Source organism: Antedon bifida, chromosome 2 (assembly GCF_963402885.1).
Source record: "Antedon bifida chromosome 2, ecAntBifi1.1, whole genome shotgun sequence".
Lineage (NCBI taxonomy): Eukaryota > Metazoa > Echinodermata > Crinoidea > Comatulida > Antedonidae > Antedon > Antedon bifida.
This window is the reverse complement of record NC_136227.1, coordinates 31,807,924-31,834,224: the sequence shown is the minus strand read 5'-3', so window position 1 is coordinate 31,834,224 and position 26,301 is coordinate 31,807,924. Positions and strand designations below refer to the sequence as shown.

Genomic DNA, 26,301 nt, shown 5'->3' with positions numbered 1-26,301 from the left:
AGGAATATTTGGTAATACAACATCACATGTGTGTAGTAGGCACCTAACCATTTAACCTAACCTTACATGATATAGGCATCACATGTGATATAAATTAGATCCTGTTATTACCAAATATTCCTATGATACATCAGAAATAGATCTAGTGGATATTATCTGGAGATACAGCACTGGGAATCGAGACTTTAGGCCTATATCTGCCGTGTATCTTGGTTGGGTAGAGCGCACATTGGCCAAATTTCAACAGGCGAATGCACTGCATGTTTCATAAAATAGAACACATTAAAATTCACTATTTCATAAAGAAGTATTTATATGGAGACAAAACTAACGTTCTCCTTTCTCATTCTCAATTCCATATTAGTTTCGGAACGAGGTAGTTGACTTTCTAAGAAGTTCATTGAAATAATTAGCAGTGTCACCGACCCTTTGAAGATGCGAATGGAAATGATTAGAGTCTGTGATCAGAGTTAAACAGAGCTACACTGCTCAATTTTGATCAAAGTGATGTACGGATAAAGGTAATGACGGAATGATGAGGATAGTCGTAAGAAAGACAGTGTTGTACAATAGGTATAGTTCAGAATGAAACATGTCCGGTTTCGAAACGTTCTGTAAGTGTAAGTTCGCTTATAAATGTGTTGGTTGTTACAAAAGAAAGCTTTGTTATAACCCAGTGATTATGGTTATGATAATAATGACGTAATGATGATAATGATGGCAATCAGCGGCAGATCCAGGAGGAAAATCAGGGTCTGTAAATAGATATAAAGATACTGAATATTCCGGAGTCGAGAAAAGCCTACCGTGGGTATGTGTTGCAAGTTACGTTCTGGTATATGTTGTGGCTAAATAAAACAAGACATGGCTCCTAAGATTAGACTTGATGATGGTGTTGATAACGATGACGACAATGATGACGTCGACAATCATAGTAATAATAGAGGAGATGACATACGATATGATAGGATATCATTGATGTTGAAGTTACAAGCCCCTAATTAGATACAAGATAAGGTACCAGATAGGTACACTTTATTGTCAAAATCAAAATTGCCGAGATATGTTTTGTACGTGAGTAGAATCATAATAATATACAGATACATTGTTATAAATGCATCATGCGAAAATAAAAGGTCGCGAAAAGGTTGGGGTTTACAGTATTTCAAATACAAATTGCTATCTTGTGAAATTGTTATTAAATAATTGTATAAAACCAAAGGGAATAGGCAGCGGGTGTCATTTATGTTTGCTTCATAGGCATATTGTGTGTAAATGTTGTAAAGCCTACGTTTTATATTTTTATGTTCATTAATTTCATGTGTTACTTTCTAACTCTGGATTCGTCCTTGGATTTGATATATCAAGCTACTATTATTATGTAAAGCAAACGGGCTTTTTGTGATGGATCATGATATACAATAAACATTACATCATTATGTTTGATGAAATGATATAATCACGAGAATTACATGTCGTCGTCGATGAGAATGTGTCGAGCACACTACTGCTGTACATTCGATTCCTCTGCTTATTAGATACACTTATCATAATATCATAGAGGGCGTTCATCATTATTCATTCAGAATCAATGTTGTAGTTTACGTTCTAAATTCGTAAAAATAAACACATTTTGACTGACATGACGTGTCATAACTATATTTAAATATATAGATAAAGATAGGTTGATTAACACCCGTGCAATAGTAACTATATATAGGGCCTATATTGCTTACACACACAATGTAAATTTATAAACTTTTAAAATGATAAAAAAATAATAAAAGACAATAAGGTGTTACTATTAGATCGTTAATAATGAGAAACTTTAATACCATAATTCAGCATATAGGCTTAATATTCACTACTTCTTTTATAGATATCAATTACATTTGTGACAACGTGCGTAACGTTTGACTGGAAAAAATAAAAAAATCAGTTTATGAATATTCATGATTATATATATAAAATGATTTGTATTGTCGTATTTATGAAAAGCAAGCTTGTTGACGAGGAGTGGCAATGATTTCATAAGAAAACTCTTCATTGTAGCCAAGAATTCCTTCAAGGCAGTGTTTGTTATCTTCTTTTGAAGTAAGTGTAAAACTTTGTAGCAGATATGTCAAAAGAACAAACAGATCGACACGAGCTAGACCCAGTCCTTTGCACATGCGCAAACCTGTAAGAAAATACAGACATCACAATCATTAAATGAAGATATAATTGGCTTTTTGTTTTCGTTTTTAACGCAGGATTTTAAAAACAATTAGTGGATGCATAGGCCTTCTGAAACATTAGTCCCTACCGCATACCACACAGTAGAACCCCTCCTTGACACCAATATCAGAGGACACTCCTATTAAACGGACACTTTGTTAAGTTTTGAAGGTGTCCCCTTAATAGAGGCTTTACTATTTGTGATTCATAATACCACTAATAACTTACCTGTTCCAAATGGAAGGTACTCCCTTGGTTTGCAAACCTTCCCTTCTTCATTCAGAAATCTTTCGGGCCTGAACTGCTCTGGGTCGGGATAGACATCTGGATTGTGGTGCACTGCGTAATAATTCACCAAGACCAAAGTACCGGGACAAACATTATAACCACCGATATTCCCTCCGTTAGGAGCACTATACTTTCTGACAACTAGCCTTGAAATACGTAGCATTTCCATTATTGCTGCATCCGTGTATGGTAATTTCGATTTTTCAGCGTACGTTGGCCTTCTTTTACCTTCCGTCAGGTCATCTATTTCTTTCTGTATCCTCTCAGATATTTTGGGATTCTGCGTGATAAAGTGCATGGCAATGTTAAATGTGTTGGTAATGGTGTGAGTTCCAGCGATCAGTGAGACTCGAAGTGTATTTGGAATACTTTTTACATTGTCCAGTTTTAAATTGATGGAATTATTTGCAGTAACGTCCGTACTCGGGACGTCTACGTTGTCGTGGTTACCTCCATTTTCTTTTGCTGTTTGTCCAAGTCTCGTTATTTCTCTCAGTTTATCGTTCACGAACTTCTGCAGTTTATACCCAAGGAGAGCCACCTTTTTAAATTGGAGAATTTTCAAGATATTGCAAATTGGAAAAACGTCCAAGAGGTGAAAGTACTGGTCAATCTGGATGATGTTCTTGCTGAACTCTGCCGTGTTCTTCAACCTGACGTCATCATCAGGACATCTGTTGACACTGAAGACACTCAGTGTTGTATTGACGACGGTTGATAACACAAGAGGTTTTAGTTCGAACGCGTTTTCCCGTTTCTTGTGGATCTCGTCAACCATTCTTTCTACCTCTTTTGCAGCAAACTCTTCAAGATCACCAGTGGGACTTCCAAAAACGCGTTTAACGTCTTTGAATTGTTCATCCAAACTGGCTTCTTTGCCTTTTATAAACGAAGCTGAAAATGTAAGATTAAGATACATTTTATTATAGGCCTAAGTTCATTTGAAAAATTATAGCTTTCCTTTGAGTCAATGGCAGGCATATTAGGCATATGCAAAATTATAGAAGATAACTTTTTCTTGTTTGTTGATCCAATAGATCAAAAGTACTAAAAATGGATCTATATAAAATTATTTCAAGACTATGTAAATTTATTTTTAAAGATACCACTAAAAAAGTTCTAATATCGGCCTATATAGGTTGAACAAAAAGCATGTATAACATACTGTACATTATTATAACAGTGTTTTTGCAAAGGACACACAAAATGATAAAACTTACCTATTTTCTGCAACGAAGAATTAATTGGCCCCAAATATCGTTTAATATCCTTGTGTTTGTTGGCAGCTTCTCTGATTGAGTTAAAATCATTCAAAGTAATCACATCAAACCATCCAATACGAACTCGAACAACAGAACCAAACTCTTGAGCTAGTTTGTAGAACTGCAAATGCGGTTTGTCACCAAGAAATGTAAGCAAGTTTCCGAAAAACGGTACACCTTTTGGTCCAGGTGGGGTTATTTTATCCGATGATTTCTTGCGTTGTTTGAAATACAGCATAACGCATATTGCTAGTATAGCCGTATATGCAATATGGAACGTGATGCCATAGTTTGCCACCGTGGTCAACATTTTTAAGAAGCTCTTGAAGATGAACTACAACCGGAATGCGTTTGTCAAAACTTGTTGTTTATTTTATATTGCTCATTCCACGTATACCAGCATTTAAGGTGAAACGGTATAGCATCTTAGGTGTAAATTTAACAAACGTATTAAGTAATTAAAGTTAAAGATCGTCTGGTTATGATCAAGGTAGGCCTATATTAAAAACATCAGTAAGGCGAATTAATTGTACAGGTAGGTTGTAGTTATGTATCGTTTTACCAGATCGGAAGTATTTCTATATAGACTTAGAAATAGGCAGTTTCTTTTGATGTGGCCAAAGATAATTTTATTCAAATTCATCTTTTACATCTGTCTGAATCGTATTCTTATCACTAACATTGTTTATAGGTTTACACTTTTTTTGCCAAGAAGTTATAATATACCATGGAAGAATTAGTTTTATTCTTTACATATTCAATCATGAGCTCCTATAACAAACTCATTCTCCTAATGGTTTCTCCTCTTATTCCCACATTATCTAATCTAGGCTATATATCTGAAATGTTTCTAAAAAAAGTGCACAGAAAAAGGCGATACCACTTCATAACGATAATGATGCGATGTTATTTATGTCTTAAAAAAATCATTTATCAATTGGAAAAAAACATTAAAACAAAAGAGAGAATATAGAGGCTACAGTAGTAGTAATAAGTGTGACAAAAATAAGTGAAAAGAAACATTTTTGGATTATCCAGTCGTTTTAAATTGTTTTACTACTGTAGGGTGTTTTAATTTAAACGTTCCAGACGTCGTGACGTCTGGAACGTTGCCAGGCACATGGACGCATTCAACGAAGAAAAAGTAAACAAACGTATCGCAACATTATCGCAAAAAATGTCTATAGAATCTGGACAAAGTGTTTATGAAGCTTTTGAGAGCCAACTTAAAACATTGTGTCTTCATGAGTTCCCATGTGGTTTAGGTTCCTGGGTAATTAGTCTAAATTTAATATAATTCACTCACAAGTTTAGTTTAGCCTAAAAGACAGAATGGGAGATCTAGGCCTGGACTGGTAGAGAAGAGAGGCCTCGGTCGCTCGCTGACTCGGCGGATGCTGATGGCCATGCTATCAGTCCAGCCTAGGCATCCAATCTACGACTGTACAGCAGCAAGCCTATACAGAAAAGCTTACGTGTCATTGTATTGTATATCAAGGCCTATACTAACCAAGATCTATTTATTTTATATAAATTACAATATTTCAACATGAATAACAATTTTGTAAAGCCTTGCCTAGGGCTAGGCCTAGTATTTAGTAATGATAGACTAATGATAAATAGGCCAGTATTACCTATCTTCTAACCCACTAGAGTAGTAGTAGCACAGTAGGCTAAGCCTGTACTGTAATATTATTAAATTACTAATACTAATATAGGCCTACCCTAATAATCATCAATAGCAGGTATATGGAGCATATATTGGTCAATCACTATTAATAGAAATCATTATTTTCTTTACAGCGGACAGATGAAAATTCTCTCGCCAATACACAATTTGGAGTGACATTAAAAGGTAAGTCTAAAGCTCTGTCTACACTATCAAACTAGTTTGACAAAAAAAGTGTGATGTTCCCAAATATAGTAGCGAAATTCCCAATTATGGTAGTGATATTCCAAAATATGGTAGTGATATGACATCATAATGACCATATATGGGCACATCACATTTTTTGTCACATAAAATTTGATAGTGTAGACAGAATTTTAGTTATTTTCGTGTGCAACATAAAGAACTGTATTTGGAAATAAAAAAGAATCATTTCACGTTGTGTCAAATTGTCCTTATAGTTTCCAGTTAAACAATTATAAATACATTTGCTGCCAAGATCACTGTTTAAGCCATGCCAACAAAATCTTACAGTAATGTTTTCTTTTTCCGCAGATTATGGTGTTGAAAAAGAACACGGAGAACGTTTGGAGGAGCTGATAACATCCAAGTTCTCACCGTACAGTGTTGACTACAGTTGGAGTGATGAAGCACAAAATCTGAGAGAGACTGCGGTGCAGAAACCATGGGTTATCAACAGACAGTTTATCCTAACCCATTTTAAGACATTACGAATTGTCGATAAAAATGTAAGCAGTAGTATTATAGCCATATATAGTTCAGTTAGTTGAAATTTATGATTAAAAAGATAGAAATGTCAGATAACTTTTAATTACTCGCATGATTGACCATGCCTCATCCTAAAAGATTATTTTTTTCATTACAGATAAATGAAGTAGATGAAAGACTCTTAGAATTTCCAAACTTGAAGGAATTAACTTTAAGTGCGAATAAATTAGAAAGTGTAAATAGCAACCATTTACCAGTAAAATTAGAGGTGAGTATTCTATATAAACTATAAAGTGTAAATAGCAACCATTTACCAGTAAAATTAGAGGTGAGTATTCTATATAAACTATAAAGTGTAAATAGCAACCATTTACCAGTAAAATTAGAGGTGAGTATTCTATATGAACTAGAAAGTATAAATACCTATCATTCCAGTACAATTAAAAGTACTATTATTCATTTTATATGAACTAGAAAGTATAAATAGCGATCATTTACCAGTAAAATTAGAGGCGAGTATTCTATACAAACTAGAAAGTATAAATAGCCATCATTAATACTGTCCAGTAGCCTATAATATTAGAGACAATTATTCTTAAATGTTTTATAAATGCAACATAAACAAAATAAAAGTTAGAAAAATTAATACCATTTCCAGATAAATAGTCACTGTGTCATTAATACATTCAAACGGCACTGCCTTTTATTCAGTGAAACAGAATAGAACAGGTTTACTTGATGCAAGCTGTTTAATCACAAGAATAACTAAATCTATATTGATATTATAATTTTAGGTTTTGGAGCTGGTTGCTAACAACATAAGTGATCTTGAACCACTTTGTGACAACCCACCACCAAATCTTCAACATTTAGGACTCGGTCATAACGTCATATCAAATATATACGACTACCTAACAGAACGTCATTGGTAAGATAAACTGTTTATTAAGCCCACACTTGTGTATAAGCCCACCCTTGGTTATAAGCCCACCCTTGGTTATAAGCCCATCCTCAGGTATAAGCCCACCCTGCAGTATAAGCCCACCCTCCAGTATAAGCCCATCCACGGGTATAAGCCTACTCTGGGCTATAAGCCCACCCTCCAGTATAAGCCCACCCTCCAGTATAAGCTCACCCTCCAGTATAAGCCCACCACCTACTTTTAATAATTTTTTTTGCAAAAAATAATTAATAGTGTTACAAATTTGAACATATACCCTTCTATTTCAATTGAGTCACTTATTTCACTGAGCGGGCTTCACTGTTATTTTCTGTGTGTTACTTTCTAGGCCTAACTTGTTGTCTTTGGATCTAAGTCATAACAATCTCTGTGGTTTACCAGAGGTTGTTCAGCAGCTTTCATCACTAACTAAGTTAAGGAACTTAAGTCTCATCGCTAATCCACTGGCTGTAAGTTACTTCAAAATGATTAATTTTTGTTTTAATAATTAATAAATTGTGACCACAAGCAAAAGTCATAATGTATTTATATAATAATTTATTGCGATGTGTATATATCTAAATTCATAACAGCCTAAATCTGTGAAAATGAGTTTCCCCAACCAAGATTTGAACCCAGTATCATCAGCTTGATGTGTAGACGTTCTATATATAATGAAATGAAGTTTTTAATCCTTGTTTTTTTGTTAAAACAATGAAAATACAGTGATAAAAAAAATCTGTCTGTGCAAGAAAATACCAACATCTAGTTCTGTTTTCCTACAGTACTAAACACAAATATACCATACAACTAAAGCTCTGTCTACACTATCTAACTAGTTTGACAAAAAATATGACTGATATGACATCATTATGTCCATATATGGGCACATAAAGTTTGATAGTTTAGACATAGCTTATTTACAGACTGTAATCAATTGTAATTTTTAGTTGGTTCCTGGCTACAGAGGATTTGTGGTGGATAGCTTAAAGCACCTCTTAATCCTAGATGATCTTAGGATTAGTGCGGATGAAAAGCATCACTTCAAGGGATTAGCAAGACGCAAAGGTAATTAAAATATGTCTATTTCCATTAGTGCTATGTTCAAATATTCAAAATTTAACTTTTATTTTATTCCAGGATTTAATTTAAAATGCTGCTACTAATCCTAACATATTTGTAATTACAGATTTAATCCAAGATGAGACTAAATTAACATTAGAAGTTAAACAACTTAATGGCATTCCAATGCCCATAGAAATGCAGGTAAGTAATAGCGCAGGATCTTTGCCCGAGTGAATTGTTAAACCTTGGGTGATGTAACCCGTAGCCATCTACTGGATATTTAAATAGCTATTCAACCATTGATGTAAATTGATATTTAATCAATACATACACTGATCAATTAAGTCAAAAAGATGGCCTATTTAGTTAGAACATTCTTTAGTAGTCATAGGCAGATTCAAGTAAGGGCCCAGCCAGCCTGGGACCCGCCTAAATTTTGCTAATTGTAATGCAAAAGATAGGACACTAATTTCAGTTAGGCAACTAAAATTTGCCATTTATAGGCCCTGAATTTTTGGTTTGATATCCTTTTGTCTATTTGTTAAATTAGGGTACAGAAGACCTTCCAGAGTATCCAATCATTGAAAGAAGATACTACATGGAATTCACATTCCTGAAAGATAAATTAAGGATAGAAGAACATTTAAAAGAGAGTGAAGAGAAATCAAAACAATTGGAAGAATCAGTCCAGGTAGACTTTTTCAACACATATTTTAAGCTTTGTCTACCAAATATGGTACTAGTAGTGATATGCCCAAATATGGTAGTGATATGCCCAAATATGGTAGTGATATGACATCATCACATCCATATATGGGCACATCACATAAAGTTTGGTAGTGTAGACAGAGCTTAAGGCAATGACTACACCCATGCTTACTAAACTATGCTTCTAGTACCAAAGCCCATAGCCAATGAAGTTCAAAGATTTTGTTTCTGGAGGGCAGTGGTTTAACGGCTATAAGCACTCACGGGCTAAACCCAGGGGGCCTGGAGATAATGGAGGCCCCTGAGCATTGCCCAGAGGAAAAAAGCAGGCATTAAAATATGTCCGAAAAGACGCCCAAGGTTTCCAGCATTGAGGTTCCTAAACCAGGGGCCAGGATGAGGGCCGAAGAAACCAGTGCCTTTGGCCGCAATACCAGCTAAATCTATGCTGTAGTTTGTTTATAATTGTAGTTTATAGTTTGTTCGGCTCCAAATTAACTTTGATACAGTACCTGTAATAATGTATCATTTAACCACCACCACCTGCATGTATCTGTAAAAATCTAATCTGAGAGTTTAGAATTACAGTACATAAATATATTTCAACATTTATACAGCCATTATGAAGGTCATTTTTTATTTAATTATTAATTTTTAAAATATATTTAAATATGTATTTATTTACATTCATACTTTGAATATCATGGCATTCAATTCATTTTTGAAAAATTAGGAGGGTGAATTGACAGAAAATACAACAGCTGACGGAATAACACCTGTTGATGGAACAGCAATAATTACTATCACTGGTCCTAAAGGTACTGTATGTGTTGCATTAGATTAGTAGTTTTACATCTCTCTAGTTACATTTTATACCTCCCTAGTTATATTAGTACAGTATGATGGGAGACAATGACCTATGTGGTCACTGGGTTAGCAAAGGAAGTAGTGACAAATGATAGTATAGTGTTGATACTACCAGGGAAAGTGCCCACTCTTTCCTGGTACTACCAGGGAAATAGTCATACAGAGACGGTGTTGCATTACTGTGACAGATAGATTACAGCTTTTGATTTGCAATGACCAAACTACGTCATGTTAGCTCATAGTGCGTATGTGCAGATATTGGGACGCGTTTCCTCGCTCCCTACAGTTATTGGTTTTTGCAAATCAAAATCTGTACCTGTATTTTGTTCAAACATTCTGCAGGTAACCACATACCTTGACTGACTTAGTTATAAAATTTGATTGGTTCTAATGTCTATAGTTATGAAATAGCATCATTTAATATTATTCTCAATTTAGGCAAATTGCCAAGCATGCCATAAAAGTGAGTTTATTCACAGGTGGCCATCCTGTTCACAAGACCAACATTGTACAAAAGATGCTCTAACTCAGAAACAAAGTCTTTGGGGCTAAGCTAAACCCAGGACCATGGGATTAGTAGCCAAGCATCTTAAACCATAAAGTTACAAAACACAAATCCTTATAGCAATCATAACATAGGCCAAGTGCAAAGCCTGTTTTCTTCAAACCATTTTATAATTATTTTTAATACCAGTTGTTTTTACTATAGTAATAATTATGTATTAATAAATAAATTAGGCCCTCATAGCCAAAGTACAGTAGTACTTCTCTGGTTTAAAGTATCCTTATTACGGATTTTTCTATATTTATAAATTTAAAAACATGATTGGGGAGTGCTAAAAATACCAGGAATGCACCTACACCTGTGTATGATACAATACAGTCCAACATGTTCACTTCTACTCCAGTAGTTTTTAAATGCATTATTTGCAACAATTGTTTTTGTCACAGAAGAAACAGAAAACACTGAACCAAAATCTGAGAGGGCAAGTGAAGTACCTTCGTGCAGTGAGCATGAGATTACAGCTCCAGCATATGTACAATACTGTACAGATAAGCTGGCCTGGAATGATGAGGGCTTACAGTTTGAATTCAAGTTAGAGCTGATATATGAAAACTTACCAGCATTAAAAGAAGGTTTAAAAGAAGGAATAGATGTAGTTATTAAGGAAGATAAGGTAAGAGTTATACAATTTGCTGAATTTAGTCATTTGCTGAATTTTAGACACTAGTCTCTATAAAATGGTCCTGAGTAATGATGTACTGTAGCTTATTGAGGGCTTAGATTTGGTATTACTGTATAATTGTTTTAATTTATTTGTTTAGGTTTTGTGCACACCACTTGATGAAAGTTTGTGTGACGGAAGAACAAGTGCCAGTAGTAAAAGAGGAAGCAATAAGGAAAAAAGAAAAGAAAGTGCCAAGACTGAAAAACCAAAAGAACAGAAAGTATGTTAAAGGAAGAGTTTTGTTTGTCTGTACAAATTAAGCTGGTGTTACAGTGTACATGTATGTCAGTATACATGTTTAACTGGTGTGTCAGTATACATGTTTAACTGGTGTGTCAGTATAAATGTTTAACTGGTATGTCAGTATACATGTTTAACTGGTGTGTCAGTATACATGTTTAACTGGTGTGTCAGTATACATGTTTAACTGGTGTGTCAGTATACATGTTTAACTGGTATGTCAGTATACATGTTTAACTGGTGTGTCTAGCACTCAAAATATTTGCCTGGTGTTTCAGTATTTCAGTATAGTTATGTCAGAATGCATGCTCTACATGTTAAAGATAATCTGCATTTCTGATTTATAGTAAGGTCGTCTTAATTCAATTTTTCTGTTAGGATAAAGGTAAGAAGAAAAAGAAAGAACCAGAGGTAGAATTGGCAAGGAGTGTACCAGAGGTGACGGTATTAGCAAGGTACCATGTCGACCTGGTAGACTTTGTTGAAGGGGAGCATGTCTACTCAAAAGAATGTGTTTTCCAACTCGAGGAGGGACCTGAAGTTGAGAAAGAGCCAGAAGAGGAAGTAAATGTGGCTAAGGTTAGTAAAAAAATGAGTACAGTATACATCACATCCTTAACCCATTTCACACTGTAAAATGTGCTTGTGGATTTATAAAAAAAACATGAAAGGTTCTCCTCCATTGATGGTGAAAAGAGACCGACTATGTCAGATCTTGAAATATGATGAATGCATGTCATCCAAATTTGTGTTTTATTTCTTTTATGAAAAATAGGACAAGAAAAAACGAAAGGACTCTGGAAAAATGAAGAAAGGAAAAGTTGAAAAAGAGAAAGGTATATTGTAAACATATTCATTATTATTATCACCATCTTCTGTGAAGAACTTGGTTTCAGTATAGTTGCACATTGCATTCAATAATACTTTGTCATCAACAAATCTTAGTTACTAGAGTCTACTAAAGGTCTACTAGCATTATTGTTTTTGTTTAGATCCACTCTATCTAAAAGCATTTTTTTTTTACTCCTTTAGGAACAAAGAAGACCCCAATAAAAGGTGATAAGAAAGACAGCAAGAAACGGCCAGTATCCGGAAAATCCCACCAAAGTGAGGAATGTGAAGAGGAACAGCAAGCGCCTGTTCCAATAGCTTCCAACATCAGTGTACTGTTACATGAATGGAAAACAGCCCAGGATGCTCTAACTTAGAACAAATTAAGCATGCTATCTAAGTACAGTGGCAACAAGTATTAATAAATAATATATTTTATAAATACAAAACCCGAGAGAATCTCACAATTTTGTGTTTTAACCTCACTGTTAAATAAATGAATACAGAAAAATTTATAAAATTGATTGTTTTATTATTTAATAACTTAAATAATTATATAATCCAATAGTAATAGTGAGCTTTTTTATATACTGCACTATAAGATAGTTAATTAAAATCCCTATATTTATTGAAAAAAAATGAATTAGACAGAAGAGTGTAGGACATTTTGAATAAAATATTGAATGTATGTACAGTATACAGGGGAGTCAATTTTAATAAAATACTTTTACAATCCATGATGTAAAATAATAACTATGTGTAAATTGTAAAAATCTGAATAAGTTTGATCTGCAGACGTCCTACTATTAGAACACTTGGGATATTTTTTTGGTTTGTTTACAGTACTGTACATTGATACAGTGTTTCATTAACATTTTTCTGTATTATAGTTATATAGTAATATTGTTTAATTTCTGGTTTGTGGTATGTATTGGCAAGTTGGTTCTATAGAAGACTAGACTCATTTCTACACTTGAACTGTAACTCATAATATAAAGTATACTCAATTTCAGCGCATTCCGCATTTTAACATGCACTTTATGTTACGTTAGCAACGATCACCTAATTCGTCTGCGAATAGTTCAAATCTAGTGCTTGTTTGTTTTCTTGATTGTAAATAAATAAATAATATATTTTAAAATATTGTAAAAAGGAATTTTGATGATGATGGCTAATGTTTTTTTCTAAACATTTTGTATCATGAAAGGTAGGCCTCATGCATGTATCCGAAACAAGTGCATGGTCATACAGTTTTTTTTATACTGTTATGCAATGCTCTATGCAATTGAATCAGAACCTTAAGCTCTGTTTACACTGTCAAACTAGTTTTTTAAAAAAAAGGTGTGCCCAAATATGGTAGTAATAAGACATCATGTGCATATAAGGCACATCACGTTGATGTTTTATTAGTAATTCTACTAATTTCAACAGGACAATACGCAATCAAAATAGTAATTCTGATCAGTGATAATATTGATATGTAGCCCTACATGACAACAGACAGATCTGGCATTTATTTGTGGTCCCCTGGACAATTTACTCACATGCTCCCCGAAGAAGCATGCATCCTTAAAGCCATACTGAAACTTAATGGTGCAGAACTCCAGTACAGTCATCATGTACTGTTTAGAGTCCTAAAAAAGGTGCATATCAAATCAACATAGTGAACAAGTGCTAGTGCCTTTCTTATTGGTCGGATATTTGTTCCCACCAATGTTATTACGTGCAATCAACACTGTGCTATCAGCTTACATTTGATGTCATATTATCTTCAGGTCACAGGTCAATCTTTGTATAAAATCCAAGTTCTTGTGATAACTGGTCAGTTTACATTTATGTTGTCATCTTTAGGTCATAGGTCAATCCTTGTTATCCAAGTTTATTAGGTGAATATACCACTGTGCTACATGGTGAGCTTATATTCGATGTATCTTCAGGTCGTAGGTCAATCCTTATTATAATCAAAGTTTATTACATATACCACCATGCTACATGATGAGCTTACTTTTGACGTCATCATCAGGTCATGGGTCAAACCTTGTTATAATCCATGTTTATTACGTGCATATACCACTCTGCTATATGGTGAGCTTATATTCGATATATCTTCAGGTCATAGGCCAACATGCATATACCACTGTGCTACATGGTGAGCTTGATTTGATGTCATATCATCAGGTCATGGGTCAATACTTGTTTAAAATCTCAGTTTTAATTTGTTACAAATTACCTTCTCCACCTGTAAAGTAAAACATTATTGATTTATTACAGTAACAATCAACAGAAAAAAAGGGATTGAAACCCATCACCTTGGTAATCATATTGAATTATACATTTTGTGATAACATTTAATTTGCCTATAGCCCTCAAAAGATTTTAAATTCTTAAAATTTTAACTTACAATTTAAGAACCTTGTCTTTTCCACCACTAGCAACACGCTGTCCATCTGGGCTCCAGTCCACAGCATACACCTCATCAGCGTGACCTGGTAGGTCAATTGATAGCTTCTTAGTTGTCATGTCCCAGACTTTGAGTGTGCTGTCTGCACTACCGCTGCAAAGGAGTCTACTATCAGCTGACCATGCAATCTAAAGGAAGAATTTTTATATTTTGGTCTATCAGAATTTTTAATTTTCATAAGATGGAAATAAACTTTATAATGAAAATGTGAATTATAAAGTACAAATATTTACCTGGTAAACTCTTCCGACATGACCTCGTAATGATGCAATAAATCTGTGATAAAAGATTAGTAAAAAAAAGTATAAATCAAATTGTTATACTATAGAGGAGAAAAAAAAGATTATCGCTACTAAAGCTGTCTACAATATCAAACTTTATGTGATGTGCCCATATATGGACATGATGATGTCATATCACTACCATATTTGAGCATATCACTACCATACTTGGGCATATCACACTTTTTTTGACAAAGAGCTTTAGACAGGTTGGATAGAAATTGTGCCTAGATATTGTAAGTAACATGTCTTGTAGTGGTCGAATTGCTTTTTTAGTAATACAAGCTTACTTTCCAGTTCGTCCATCCCAAATCTTAACAGACTTATCGAACGAAGCACTTGCTATCAACCTTGTGTCTGGAGAAAAAAGAACCTGATTGATTGGCTGCTGATGACCAGTCATGCGTGCAATTGGTTTCTTGTCTTCTTCTGGTTTCCACAGAAACAAGGTAAAGTCATCAGATCCTGAAACTAGTCTTTCCGAACATCCATCCTAGAGTACAGAAATACACCCAAGAATAATAGGAAATAACAATTCTGATATATACAGTTTATATAAAATGTTAATTACGGACTGTTCCATTTTTAATCAGGGGTGGTCCTAGTAAAAAATTGATAAAAAGGCATTGTTGTATTTATTCATGTAAGTATTCAAAAAATAAGTTAAAAAACAGTAAATACTAACCATGACAGTGTTTAATCTCTCAAGGGCCTTTTTGGATAATTCTTCACCTAAATAATATTAAAACATGTTTTAAATATTTTGTCATTTTTGTATATTGTTTCATGTTTATCAACTTTTTAGTGTAGGTTTGCATCTCTGTCAGTTGATTTAAAATAAAATTTTTAAAAAAATATTAAAAAGAGATAAAACTTAGCAAATGTATAATACTGTACAAATAAAATATCAAAATGATAATTGGAAAATAAATTTGTAAATCATAAATAAAGCAGATATTGTATTGATGTATGTATGATGCCCATTGTGGTGAATGTAAATGATTAATAATAATAATATCCTGGATTTATATAGCACCTAATGTTGTGAAACCTCTAAGCACTGAATATTGTTACCCTAGTAATTTTTTTTTTATCAAACATGTATGGAAACATAGTCCCATAATGCAGCTAGTATTATTGAACATATCAGGATTTTTAATAAAGAAACATATGCAGAGATTAAAAAAGCACATGAGAGACACACAGAGAGCTGAAAATGTTCAAATACAAAAAAATGCGGATTATTATTTGTAGTTTTTCTGCTGATGTATTTCCTACACATGACACGTACCTGTTTCTGTAATTGGTTGATGGACTACTTTTGCATCAGCTGGGTTAAAAGCACCCGTTCTCATCACATAATCTGTACTTAATGCCATTGTGTTAACCCAATGACCATGCCCTTCCAGCGTCCGACAAAGAACTCCCTACATTTAGAAATATTATGATACAATAATAAACCTACTAACAAAGCAGTTACTTTATATTGTGCCTAATTAAAAAAAAGAATATTGGAAGTGGGCTATAATTGAAAATCAGTGACATATGGATGGATGGATGGATAGAGTTTGGGTGCGACAGTCCGAGACGACTTGTTCTACCATCAGAACCATTGAGTCAGCCAGCCAAAAACCGATGTCACTGAAGCAGCTATGCTTTATGACATAAATAATAAATTATTATATTACTACTCATAAAGCAGGCTCTTATACGAACAGGACCTAATCTAGTATGATAATTTCATAGATTTTTTTTTTTTAATTTCACCAAATCTAAAAATACTTACATCAGAAGCCCTCCATACTTTTATAGTTCTATCTTGAGAGGCAGAGTAAAGTAAACCAGTTCCGCCCCATTTAACACAAGACACGCACTGAACATGCCCAGATAAAACCTTAATTGTTTGACCAATGACAGTGTCCCAAATTCGTATAGTGCCATCTTTTGATGAGCTGGCAAGGAATCTACAATTACTATTGGCATGAAAAGGTTCCCATGACAACGAAGTGATCCATTGTTTATGACCTGTAAGAGGTTTGCAAATTTGCTTCCCGGTCTTTGGATCCCAGATGAAAATCTAGTAATAGAACAAAAACAAAAGTGCAGTACACACACTGAACATGAAATGCAACTATACAAACAACTCCATATAAGTATGGTCTCAACAATAATGCAGACCAGTAATTATAACATAAGCTCTGTCTACACTACCAAACTTTATGCGACAAAAAAATGTGTCCATATATGGACATGATGATGTCATACAGTATCACTACCATATTTGGGCACATCACACTTTTTTGTCGCATAAAGTTTGAAAGTGTAGACAGAACTTTGAAATAGTGTCAAGTACCATACCTGACTATTTTTGCACCCAGAAGCTAATTTCATGCCATCTGGAGACCATGCTATACATAACACCCAGTGTTTGTGACCTGTAGTATACAATTAAAAAAATACTAATTTATAATATGAGTATATTTCCCTGTTTGTTTACTGTAATATTGAGTGAGCACAAAATCTGTTTGGGCTTTAGCCACTTCTCACTCTTGGTTATTAGTCATTGGTTACCAAATAAATATTTTTATTATTATTACCCATCTCTGTCCATACATCTTTAGGAACTTCATAAAGTCAGTTTTTAGATACTTTTTCTACTGTTTTATAAGTAGATTTTTCTATTATTGTATTTTAAATGTTTGTATAAATGGGCATGCCATACCTTTGCATGTATGATGAGGTGTCTCAGTATTAACATCCCAAAATCTTACTGTTGTATCACCTGACCCACTTGCAAGATACCTAATAGAATTTAAACAAATATAATGTTACACTTTACTGTATGTATTTCATGATTGTAGTAACCCAGTGGTCTAATACTAACTTACAGAGTGCTCTAATAGTTAGGCCATGGACCTATAAATGAATAGTATAAATAAATAATTTATAGGTCCATGGTTAGGCTACCCAGTTACTCTAATACAGTAGTTACCGAATTCTCATAGATCTTCCTAATATTACTACAGTATTTGTGTAATCATACAGAATACAATCAAATGAGTTTTACAGTCCTTCAATCATATGACATTAAAGCTGTCTACACTATCAAACTTTATGTGGCAAAAAAAATGTGATGTGCCTATTATGGACATAATGATGTCATATCACTACCATATTTAAGCATATCACTACCATATTTGGGCACATCACATTTTTTTGTCACATAAAAAAAAAAAAAAAAAAAGCTTATCATTACCGTCCATCAGGACTAAATGACACAGATATGACAGCTTCTGCATGGCCTTCTATTGAGCTAGTACACCGAGTAACTGGTCGCACTCTAAACACTGCCTGGGGTAGGTAGATGATTTGTAAAACTTTCTCAGTCTCTTGGGTACTGTTGTTGATAGTGTCTCTTATACTTCCTCTTATCTCAGTTTCATCAACATAAAATGAATATGGAGTAGTCTCATCCTAAATTAAAAGAAACATTAAGTTATTCAAATAATTTAAAATTATAGGCACAGTTGAACGAGTGTGTAATTATTTTTTTCTTTCAGTACGGTTGATAATAGTAAATATCTGGTGTGGAGGCTACAGGTATGGTTTTTTTTCGACCATAATAGTCACTTCTGCAATAATAATATACCTTTTGCAGTACCGCATTACACACAAGCTGAAGTTTGTCGGCAGTGATATCAAGTGGAAGGTCAAATGGTGCTCCAGCTGTCTCGCCATTTTCACTCACAAATTGAGCTAAAATACGTTCTCCTTCTTCAAGGCTAAACAAAAATTATAATTTTTTTAATTAAAAAAATATTTTTTCATTTTTCTTCAATTTGTACTTTGTTTTGTATGTAAAAAAATATCATATTTCAATATTATTCTAATATTTAATAACAATTTTGATAATAAGACTAAAAAGAGTGAAGGAATCCTCAATCAACCACTACCACATTGAGCCTAGTCTAGCCTACCATCATGTGGACATAGTAAGCCTACAGTAGGCAGCAGTAACTAACATTTAGCAATCATTGCACACACACAGACAGGGCCTAGCCTACCGGTCTGTAAAGTGTATGTATTAACAAGCTTAGCTAGGCCAAGTAATAATAATAAGTTCTGATCCTTCTTGTAAATATCAACAACTGTATATTGAAGGTTTTTTATATTTGAAACACTGATATTTAATTAGTATACTTACCTCATAATTGACAGATGAATTTTATCGTCTGCACGCAACTTTCTAAATTAAACGCATGACTGACTGTAGCACATGTTAAAACTTTAACCTTTAAATTATGTAAATTCAACATTGTTTTTATATTTGTTCATAATTATATCGTTAAATTGAGAAACCACGAATGTTTAATATTAGTTGAAAACATATAAACTAAATTAATATAAATTAATATGATGAATTATATCGACAAAAAACAGTGTATAATTGTAAATAATATGTAAACTAAATAGAAAAGTGTATGTTGTTCGAGGCTAAAAAGGCATTCTGTCAAAATGGCGTTAATCAGTACGGTGTACAACGCTTTTTTCAAAAGATCTTCAACATTTTTTCTAACAATTATCGTTGGAGCTGTAGTATTTGAAAGAGCATTTGATTCAGGAGCAGAGTCTTTATATGACAATATAAATAAAGGGGTAATGCACTTGTAATGTGTGTGTTAATTCTACTAATTTAGGCTAGGCCTAGGCCTAATACCGGCATTTTCATCGGGAGGGTTTTTAGGAGGAGGCCAGACCAGTATTTCTTGTTCTCCCGCGATATGAACGTCCCACCGTGGAGGCCTAGAATATAGGCTACATAACGTTATGCTATAAAGTTATGTTATACTAACAGAATGCGGCTAGATAAGGTCTTTCCAAATGATTTGGGTGCATATTAATTGTAAACAATTTAAAAATTGTATATTAATAAAAAATAAATTATAAATGATATTAAATATTAATTAACATTTAAAATGAATACCGTATCTTTTTTAACATTTTCATTAATTAGACTGGTTAGCAAGTTTATTCTCTCAAGCCGTATTACTTGCATAACTGTACAATAATAATCATAATATTAATATTCTTTCTTTTTATAGAAATTATGGAAACATATAAAACCTGAAATTGAAAGGAGAGCTGCAGAAGGAGGAGATGATGAATAAATTACTTATTAAAATGGAAACTGTTCACTCTTCCTGTAGAGGCTTTAGTTCAGCATGATGTTATGAACTGGAAATTTATAATATAATAATAGTCAACACTGAATTGGAAGACATCTCAAAGCTATGGAAATTCAAAGACATGCTACAGTATCACAAAGAAATAGGACATCTAGAACAGAAGATCAAAATATTCAAAACTACAAACTTTGACATTATTTTGCTGTTTGTTGTTGCAGTTTAAAAACCTGGGAACAGTTTAAATGAAAAATTAAATTCAAATTATCTGTTTATTTAGTTGATATGTGCAAAATATCTTGATAAAATTATTGGAAAGTTTAAAATGTTGTGTTGTGATTTATTGTTTTGTGCTTTTTTAAATGTATGACACTGACAACGAAAATATAAAAAACAACCCATGGTACTGCATAGTAGACCATACATGGCCATTTAATATTTACAGTATTATATTACACAGTATATAGTACTTTTTATAAGAAAAAGAAGATAAATTAGATAAAACCTCTATCCTATCAAAATCACACCACTTACAAGTACCTGTCACATTTAATTTTCTTAAGAAATACTGTATTTACAAATTCTTTTAATTGATTAATACAGTATGTATTGCTAATGACTACACCTGTCACATTTAATTTACTTCAGAAATATTTACAAATTCATTTAATTGATATTAATACAGTGTGTATTGCTAATGACTTCACCCATTTATAAGGTTATCATTATTGCACTAGGCCTTATATGTTTAAAATGTCTGAAATTACAAAACATAAATGCTAGAGTCTGTCGGTGAATATTTTGTGACAATCTATATACCAGCTCAGTCTATTATACCAAGGCAATCTAACAATAGGACACTGAGCTTGCCAAGATAGGAACTCGTAACAGTCCTGTGATCTTATGTCTGGCTGCAACAAATGCCAACATTGTACATGTTTGGTGCTTGTTAAGTGGCTTGGAACTGATAGGGTTGCAGCCTTAGATAAACCCTTTGATCTCCGAGCTCAGCATCCTGTTATATTACTTGCAGAGCTTGAGACCAGTGATCTTCAGATGATTCTTCACCCTGTTTTAACATGAAAGAGTGTGTAATAATTAATGTAAATTAAAATCGCATTCCTTGCCAAATTAATGTAAGGAAAGAAATCAGTAGTGGTAGTTCAATACATGTATTATAAATGCAGCAGAGGCTCCCATTGCCGATCAAATCAAATTGTTTTCTGTATATTAAGAATGTTAGGTGGTTTGCTTCAATGCAAGGTAAACCCCAACCAATCCTGCAAAATGGTTCTTGATCATGTGATTCTAATGAATTTGATTTCAGCTGCAGTGGGAATGTTCCATTTACCATAATTAAAAGTGGTAGCAGGGAAGCAATTTCACTATTTCCTGGCGGTATTATGCCACAAAATAGAGAAGAAAAGAAGAAATCAATTACCAGCTCTTTGAGGGCATCATAACAACCGTTCTTTTTCCTCACTAAATCTCCCCACAAAAGAACTTCTTTACAAGATGGACAGTTACCATCTATAGGAATCAACTCATCAGTTTTATACAGGAAAACATTGGCAAGGCAGGTCACATGGGCTACCATAGAACATCTGGGGTACAGGCAAGACATTGCATTATCTGTTGACTAAATTAAAGTGTCCTCGTTATTTTATCTCAAATTATTGACAAATTTCTTTCTGTTTCAGCTTTCATCTAAAGCTTGGTTGCCACTAGGACGCAAGCAAGTTGACCAATCACACACGACTGTTCGAATAATCCATCGCTTGAGATTGGTCAAAACACATTGTGTTGCGTTGCACCCCTGCATTGTGTCCTAGTGGGAACCAAGCTTAAGTGTCAAACACTTTAATTTTTCATGAAGGTTGTGTTCAAGTACTGTATATAGAATTACTACTATAGTATCTATACTGCTGAGTTCTGATGTATGACTCTTAAGTTCATCACCAGACAAAAACGCTTGAATTACCTACCTCTATTCGCTTAACACATATTTTACATCTGCTTTTCTGAATTGTTTGGCTTGAAAGATGCATGTCGGAATCTGCTTCACCTTCCTCAGACTTTTTTTTATTTTTTTTGTCTTTGCCTCTTTTCTTTGGACTTTGTGCAACCTAGTATTGTGTAATAAAAATGTATTACTGTATTAGACGAAAGCAGTGGAGTTAGGAGTTCATCCTACCTTAGACAAAAATGGAAACAAACATATTATATTTAATAGTCAATAATTATTTGGACCAAGGCATATTCCCACCCCAAAAGGTTTAGATCTTGTGCCAGGTATTTCTGTAACTTGGAAAAGATATAAACATTTACATGAACCATACACTAAATTTGTGAACAATGAGCTTCACTGTTTAAATAACTTGTGTTAAATGCTAAATAATCTCATAACTTTTAAAAATTTGAATAATTGAAATATTAGTCTTACTTTGATGCTTTTGACCAGACCATACGCCATCGGCATATGTGCCGGGGGCTGTAAACCTTCATTAAAATCAACCTGGTATTCCTGTTTCAACCAACGAATTGTCAAAGGCAGACGACACCATGGTGCTGTTCTTAACATGTTACTAACAATACGGAATCGATATTGGAATTGGTTCTCTTTTGTGGATTTGCCAGGGAGGGTTTTCAGTCGACGTGAAGATTTTGGATGCTGCCATGCCCATTCAAACTGCAATAAAACAAAGGTGTAATGTGTAAATATTTCATATTAAAAAATCTTTTTAATTCAGTTTGAAAATTAATAAAAATAAATTTTATATCATCTTTTTACAGAAAATTCTGGGTTGGAATTGGGAATGAATAAAAGTTAAACTGAATGTTGCGGAGAGACCATACACCACCTACCCTCAATGCTGAAATGTCATTTGGAAAACCATGGATTATTAACACCATTTGCCTGAAAAAAAATTGAAGACATATTTTGTATAAATAATTAATATAAACTTTGTTAAATTAGCATAGCAATACTTATATTTATCTTTGGCAATACCTGTAGAATAGATGAATATGCAAACAATATGCTCTAGTAGTAGTTGTTGTTTTATCCTATAATTCACGTGTACATGTAGGCCCGTTTCTAGTAAAAAGGCCTATTTACAGTAGGCCTATAATATTATATAGCCTCTTCTTACCATGGCCCTTTGCCACTTGTACGTCTTGCTCCACCAAATTTGGACCCTTTATTATGTTGTTGGATTCTACGACTTGGATTTACTGTGTAACCAATATATGTGCGACCTTTATATTTGGGGTTTTCATTTTTTAATAGATAAACACCAAAGAAATGTTCTATTTCTTGTACCATCTTCACTACTCATCTTTTTTTCAAATTCCGTGTTTACTTCAATTTTAAAACATCGCCCCCTATCGACATCTCAATAATTTTGCCATGTTTGGTTTAATTACTGTTAAATTATTTGTATATCATTAATTTAAATACATTTTTAGAAAAATAAAAATATTTTATTTATTAAAGTATTTATTTATACATTTATAATGTACTTTGATTTACTTTTATTTTAATTCACTTACATCATTTTCAAACAGTTGCGAATGAGCCACAAGATGGCTGCGCCCATTGGATTTAAATTTTCTCGGATTTTGAAAAATATTAATTCTATAAAACCATGCAAACCAAGGTGTTGTTTCACTACAGATTCAACAGGTACTAAAGAAAATGAAAGGCAGTCTTCAGATACACATTTTGGATTTCAGCGAGTATCCAAAAGTGAAAAAGACGAGAAAGGTTCGTATCGTTTTCGTAGGCTTCCAATTATTATGAACTGTACAGTACGATTAATTGTCAGACGATCGGGACCATGGACGATCGGGCCCAGACGACCGGGCCCATTCCACTAAGAATCCCTACTAGGCTAGGCCTAAGTAGAGTAGAGTAGCTCAGCTGTCACTGCGTACCGTGAGTGTCAATCGGTTGTTGCAGTGGCATAGGTCAATATGTGTTGGGCCTAATCACAGCTAATAATTATACAATTAAATATCCAATGAATTTCTATGTTTGTATGTAATCTTTGATGATACTGCCGTCGGTTCATTTTTTTTCATTCACAGTGTTTGAAGTTTTCAAAAATGTTGCAGAGAAGTATGATACGATGAATGATATAATGAGTGGAGGAATTCACAGGTTATGGAAGGATCGGTTTATTAATGTATTACATCCAACACCAGGGACAAAACTTTTAGACGTAGCTGGTGGAACAGGTACAGCATATCTGCCAACATTTGAAGCAACAATTTCAATACAGTTATTCATGGAAGTTGGAAAATCTATCAATCCAGTAACTCACCGTTGTGCCACCTCAATTTATTGAAGTGGCGTAAGAGGATGGGTCATAACAGACCCTTTAGTAGCCTCCCCCTCGTCTTCTTGAAACGTTGCTTGAATTCAAGAGTACTGTCAGCTTCTACAATGTTGGCAGGAAGTGTGTTCCAAACACTTATCACCCTTTGTGAGAAAAAATGCCTTCTACAGTTCAAACGGCCAAATGGTTTATTTAGTTTCTAGCTTTTTTTTTTTTTTTTTTTTTTTTTAAACCATATTTAATGAGGGTGATCCATCCAGCTATTGCTGATCATTAGGGACCCTCAGAGGTTCACAAGACAAACATATACACAAGATGCTCTACATAATCAAAGTCTTATTACAAGTCTTTGGGAGTGGAGTAATTTGGTCCTTAGAAAAAATCCTGACATGTGACGGGACTTGAACCCAGGACCCTTGGAGTGGTAACCAAGCATCATAACCACCAAGCCACAACTCCACTCTAGAACTGAACCAATAGACTGCTGAGTGCATCTGGTTTTTATCTCAGAGGACTAGAAAATGTCTGGCAGACCTACTAAATACTGGTAGCACAATCCGACAAAAGCAAATAATAACATTTAATAAATGGTGTACACATGCATTGTTAATATTAATGGTTTTTTTAAAATTTCAGGCGACATAGCATTTCGGTTTCTTGATTTTATAAGAACTAATTATAGTACAGCTTCTTTGAGTGTTAAAGATGAAGATATAGAAAAAGAATCAACAACAGTATTTCCAAAGGAGGACGACTCAACCCATGTTGCTGTTTGTGATATCAATCCAAATATGTTGAAAGTGGGAGAAAGCAGAGCTGAAGAAAATAGTTATTTAAAAGGTTATAGATTATATCTTATATATAACATAATTTCTGTATAACAACCACAATATATATACTGTATAAAGATTGCAAACAAAAATAATAATTCATTTGTTTTCTCACTTAGGTATTTCATTTATTGAAGGTAATGCAGAAAGCCTCCCCATATCAGATGAATGTGCAGATGCTTACACAATTGCATTTGGTATCAGAAATGTTACTAATGTGGATAAGGTATGAAACGACAGCTGATGAAGATTACCAGTCTAAAGCTCTGTCTACACTATCAAACTTTATGTGACAAAAAAATGATGTGCCCATATATGGACACATCACACATTCGGGCACATCACACTTTTTTGTCAGCTAGGTTGATAGTGAGCTTTAGTATAGGGTCAGCACTTTTGATCTTTGATTGAAATTAAAGCTGTTTATCTCTTAATTACCTGTTCAGACTTAGTAATTTAACCGGGTTAGTTAGTTTCATGGACAACAATTAACCTGGTAAATAACTAAGTCTGAACAGGCCCCTTTTTTGTTTTTATTAAGATTGGTTTTTTTGCAGGCATTGGAAGAAGCTTACCGAGTTCTTAAACCAGGTGGCCGGTTCTTATGCCTTGAATTCAGCCATGTGAACAACCCAGTATTGAGGTCAATATATGATAATTACTCTTTCCAAGCAATTCCAGTCTTTGGTGAGGTCATTGCTGCTGATTGGAAGGCATACCAGTATTTAGTGGAGAGCATCAGACAATTCCCAAACCAGGTATAGTTACACTACTGAGAGTTCTTGAAAGTGCTATGTTCATTGGGCAGTACTGTACCAACAAATGTTGATTTTCTAATTTAATCTAAATTTTTTCTTTTTTTTTCAGGATGAATTTAAGTACATGATAGAGGATGCTGGCTTCAGTTTAGTAAAATATGAGAACCTAATGTTTGGTGTCACAGCGATTCACTCCGGTTTTAAACTATGATTTTAGGGCGAAATAGATAAATGTAGCATTTACTGTAAAAAAAATATTGTAAAAGTATAGGTGAGAAATAGAAATTAACTTTATATCAATCATTGTTTTTTTAATGAATAAAACAACTTGACAAAAAGCATAGTTTAATACTTTATTTTATTAACAAGTTTATTTTGATTAAGAAATAATATAGTAAATCAC

At 33.7% G+C, this 26,301-nt stretch overlaps 6 protein-coding genes across 7 annotated transcripts; 3 read left to right on the top strand and 3 right to left on the bottom strand.

Annotated features, from left to right (window-relative positions):
* Positions 1-1,817: 1,817 nt before the first annotated feature.
* Positions 1,818-4,016, bottom strand: LOC144836232 (vitamin D 25-hydroxylase-like). The gene is made up of 3 exons (XM_078691482.1): positions 3,726-4,016; positions 2,446-3,399; positions 1,818-2,179 (listed from the first exon to the last, which is right to left on the bottom strand). Exons 1-3 carry the CDS (start codon positions 4,003-4,005, stop codon positions 1,989-1,991), a joined length of 1,425 nt encoding a protein of 474 aa, XP_078547608.1. The 5' UTR covers positions 4,006-4,016; the 3' UTR covers positions 1,818-1,988.
* An 892-nt stretch (positions 4,017-4,908) lies between these two features.
* LOC144834634 (leucine-rich repeat-containing protein 43-like) lies at positions 4,909-13,100 on the top strand. The gene is made up of 15 exons (XM_078689516.1): positions 4,909-5,040; positions 5,571-5,622; positions 5,992-6,185; positions 6,323-6,433; positions 6,960-7,093; positions 7,455-7,575; positions 8,056-8,173; positions 8,295-8,371; positions 8,721-8,861; positions 9,612-9,696; positions 10,697-10,923; positions 11,072-11,194; positions 11,593-11,793; positions 11,990-12,050; positions 12,247-13,100. The coding sequence occupies exons 1-15, from the start codon at positions 4,945-4,947 to the stop codon at positions 12,420-12,422; spliced, it is 1,917 nt and encodes a 638-aa protein (XP_078545642.1). The 5' UTR covers positions 4,909-4,944; the 3' UTR covers positions 12,423-13,100.
* Positions 13,101-13,280: 180 nt separating this feature from the next.
* On the bottom strand, positions 13,281-19,030 carry LOC144834635 (notchless protein homolog 1-like). 2 transcript variants are annotated; one of them, XM_078689517.1, is made up of 12 exons: positions 18,992-19,030; positions 18,437-18,569; positions 18,044-18,261; positions 17,510-17,589; positions 17,146-17,222; positions 16,574-16,864; positions 16,079-16,214; positions 15,473-15,519; positions 15,078-15,280; positions 14,740-14,782; positions 14,447-14,634; positions 13,281-14,284 (listed from the first exon to the last, which is right to left on the bottom strand). In XM_078689517.1, the coding sequence occupies exons 1-12, from the start codon at positions 18,994-18,996 to the stop codon at positions 14,272-14,274; spliced, it is 1,434 nt and encodes a 477-aa protein (XP_078545643.1). In that variant the 5' UTR covers positions 18,997-19,030; the 3' UTR covers positions 13,281-14,271. The 2 variants fall into 2 exon arrangements, with proteins under 2 accessions (XP_078545643.1, XP_078545644.1); XM_078689518.1 differs by lacking the exons at positions 13,281-14,284; positions 14,447-14,634; positions 14,740-14,782 and adding an exon at positions 14,832-14,986 and having other exon boundaries at positions 15,070-15,280.
* A 249-nt stretch (positions 19,031-19,279) lies between these two features.
* LOC144834633 (cytochrome b-c1 complex subunit 9-like) lies at positions 19,280-20,296 on the top strand. The gene is made up of 2 exons (XM_078689515.1): positions 19,280-19,443; positions 19,890-20,296. Exons 1-2 carry the CDS (start codon positions 19,303-19,305, stop codon positions 19,953-19,955), a joined length of 207 nt encoding a protein of 68 aa, XP_078545641.1. The 5' UTR covers positions 19,280-19,302; the 3' UTR covers positions 19,956-20,296.
* Positions 20,262-23,343, bottom strand: LOC144834632 (structure-specific endonuclease subunit slx1-like). Its single transcript, XM_078689513.1, has 6 exons — positions 23,123-23,343; positions 22,836-22,887; positions 22,414-22,659; positions 21,956-22,096; positions 21,412-21,609; positions 20,262-21,039 (listed from the first exon to the last, which is right to left on the bottom strand). Exons 1-6 carry the CDS (start codon positions 23,293-23,295, stop codon positions 20,989-20,991), a joined length of 861 nt encoding a protein of 286 aa, XP_078545639.1. The 5' UTR covers positions 23,296-23,343; the 3' UTR covers positions 20,262-20,988.
* Positions 23,344-23,549: 206 nt separating this feature from the next.
* On the top strand, positions 23,550-26,230 carry LOC144834631 (2-methoxy-6-polyprenyl-1,4-benzoquinol methylase, mitochondrial-like). The gene is made up of 6 exons (XM_078689512.1): positions 23,550-23,736; positions 24,060-24,209; positions 24,947-25,150; positions 25,260-25,366; positions 25,698-25,898; positions 26,008-26,230. The coding sequence occupies exons 1-6, from the start codon at positions 23,556-23,558 to the stop codon at positions 26,107-26,109; spliced, it is 945 nt and encodes a 314-aa protein (XP_078545638.1). The 5' UTR covers positions 23,550-23,555; the 3' UTR covers positions 26,110-26,230.
* The last annotated feature ends 71 nt before the right edge of the window (positions 26,231-26,301 follow it).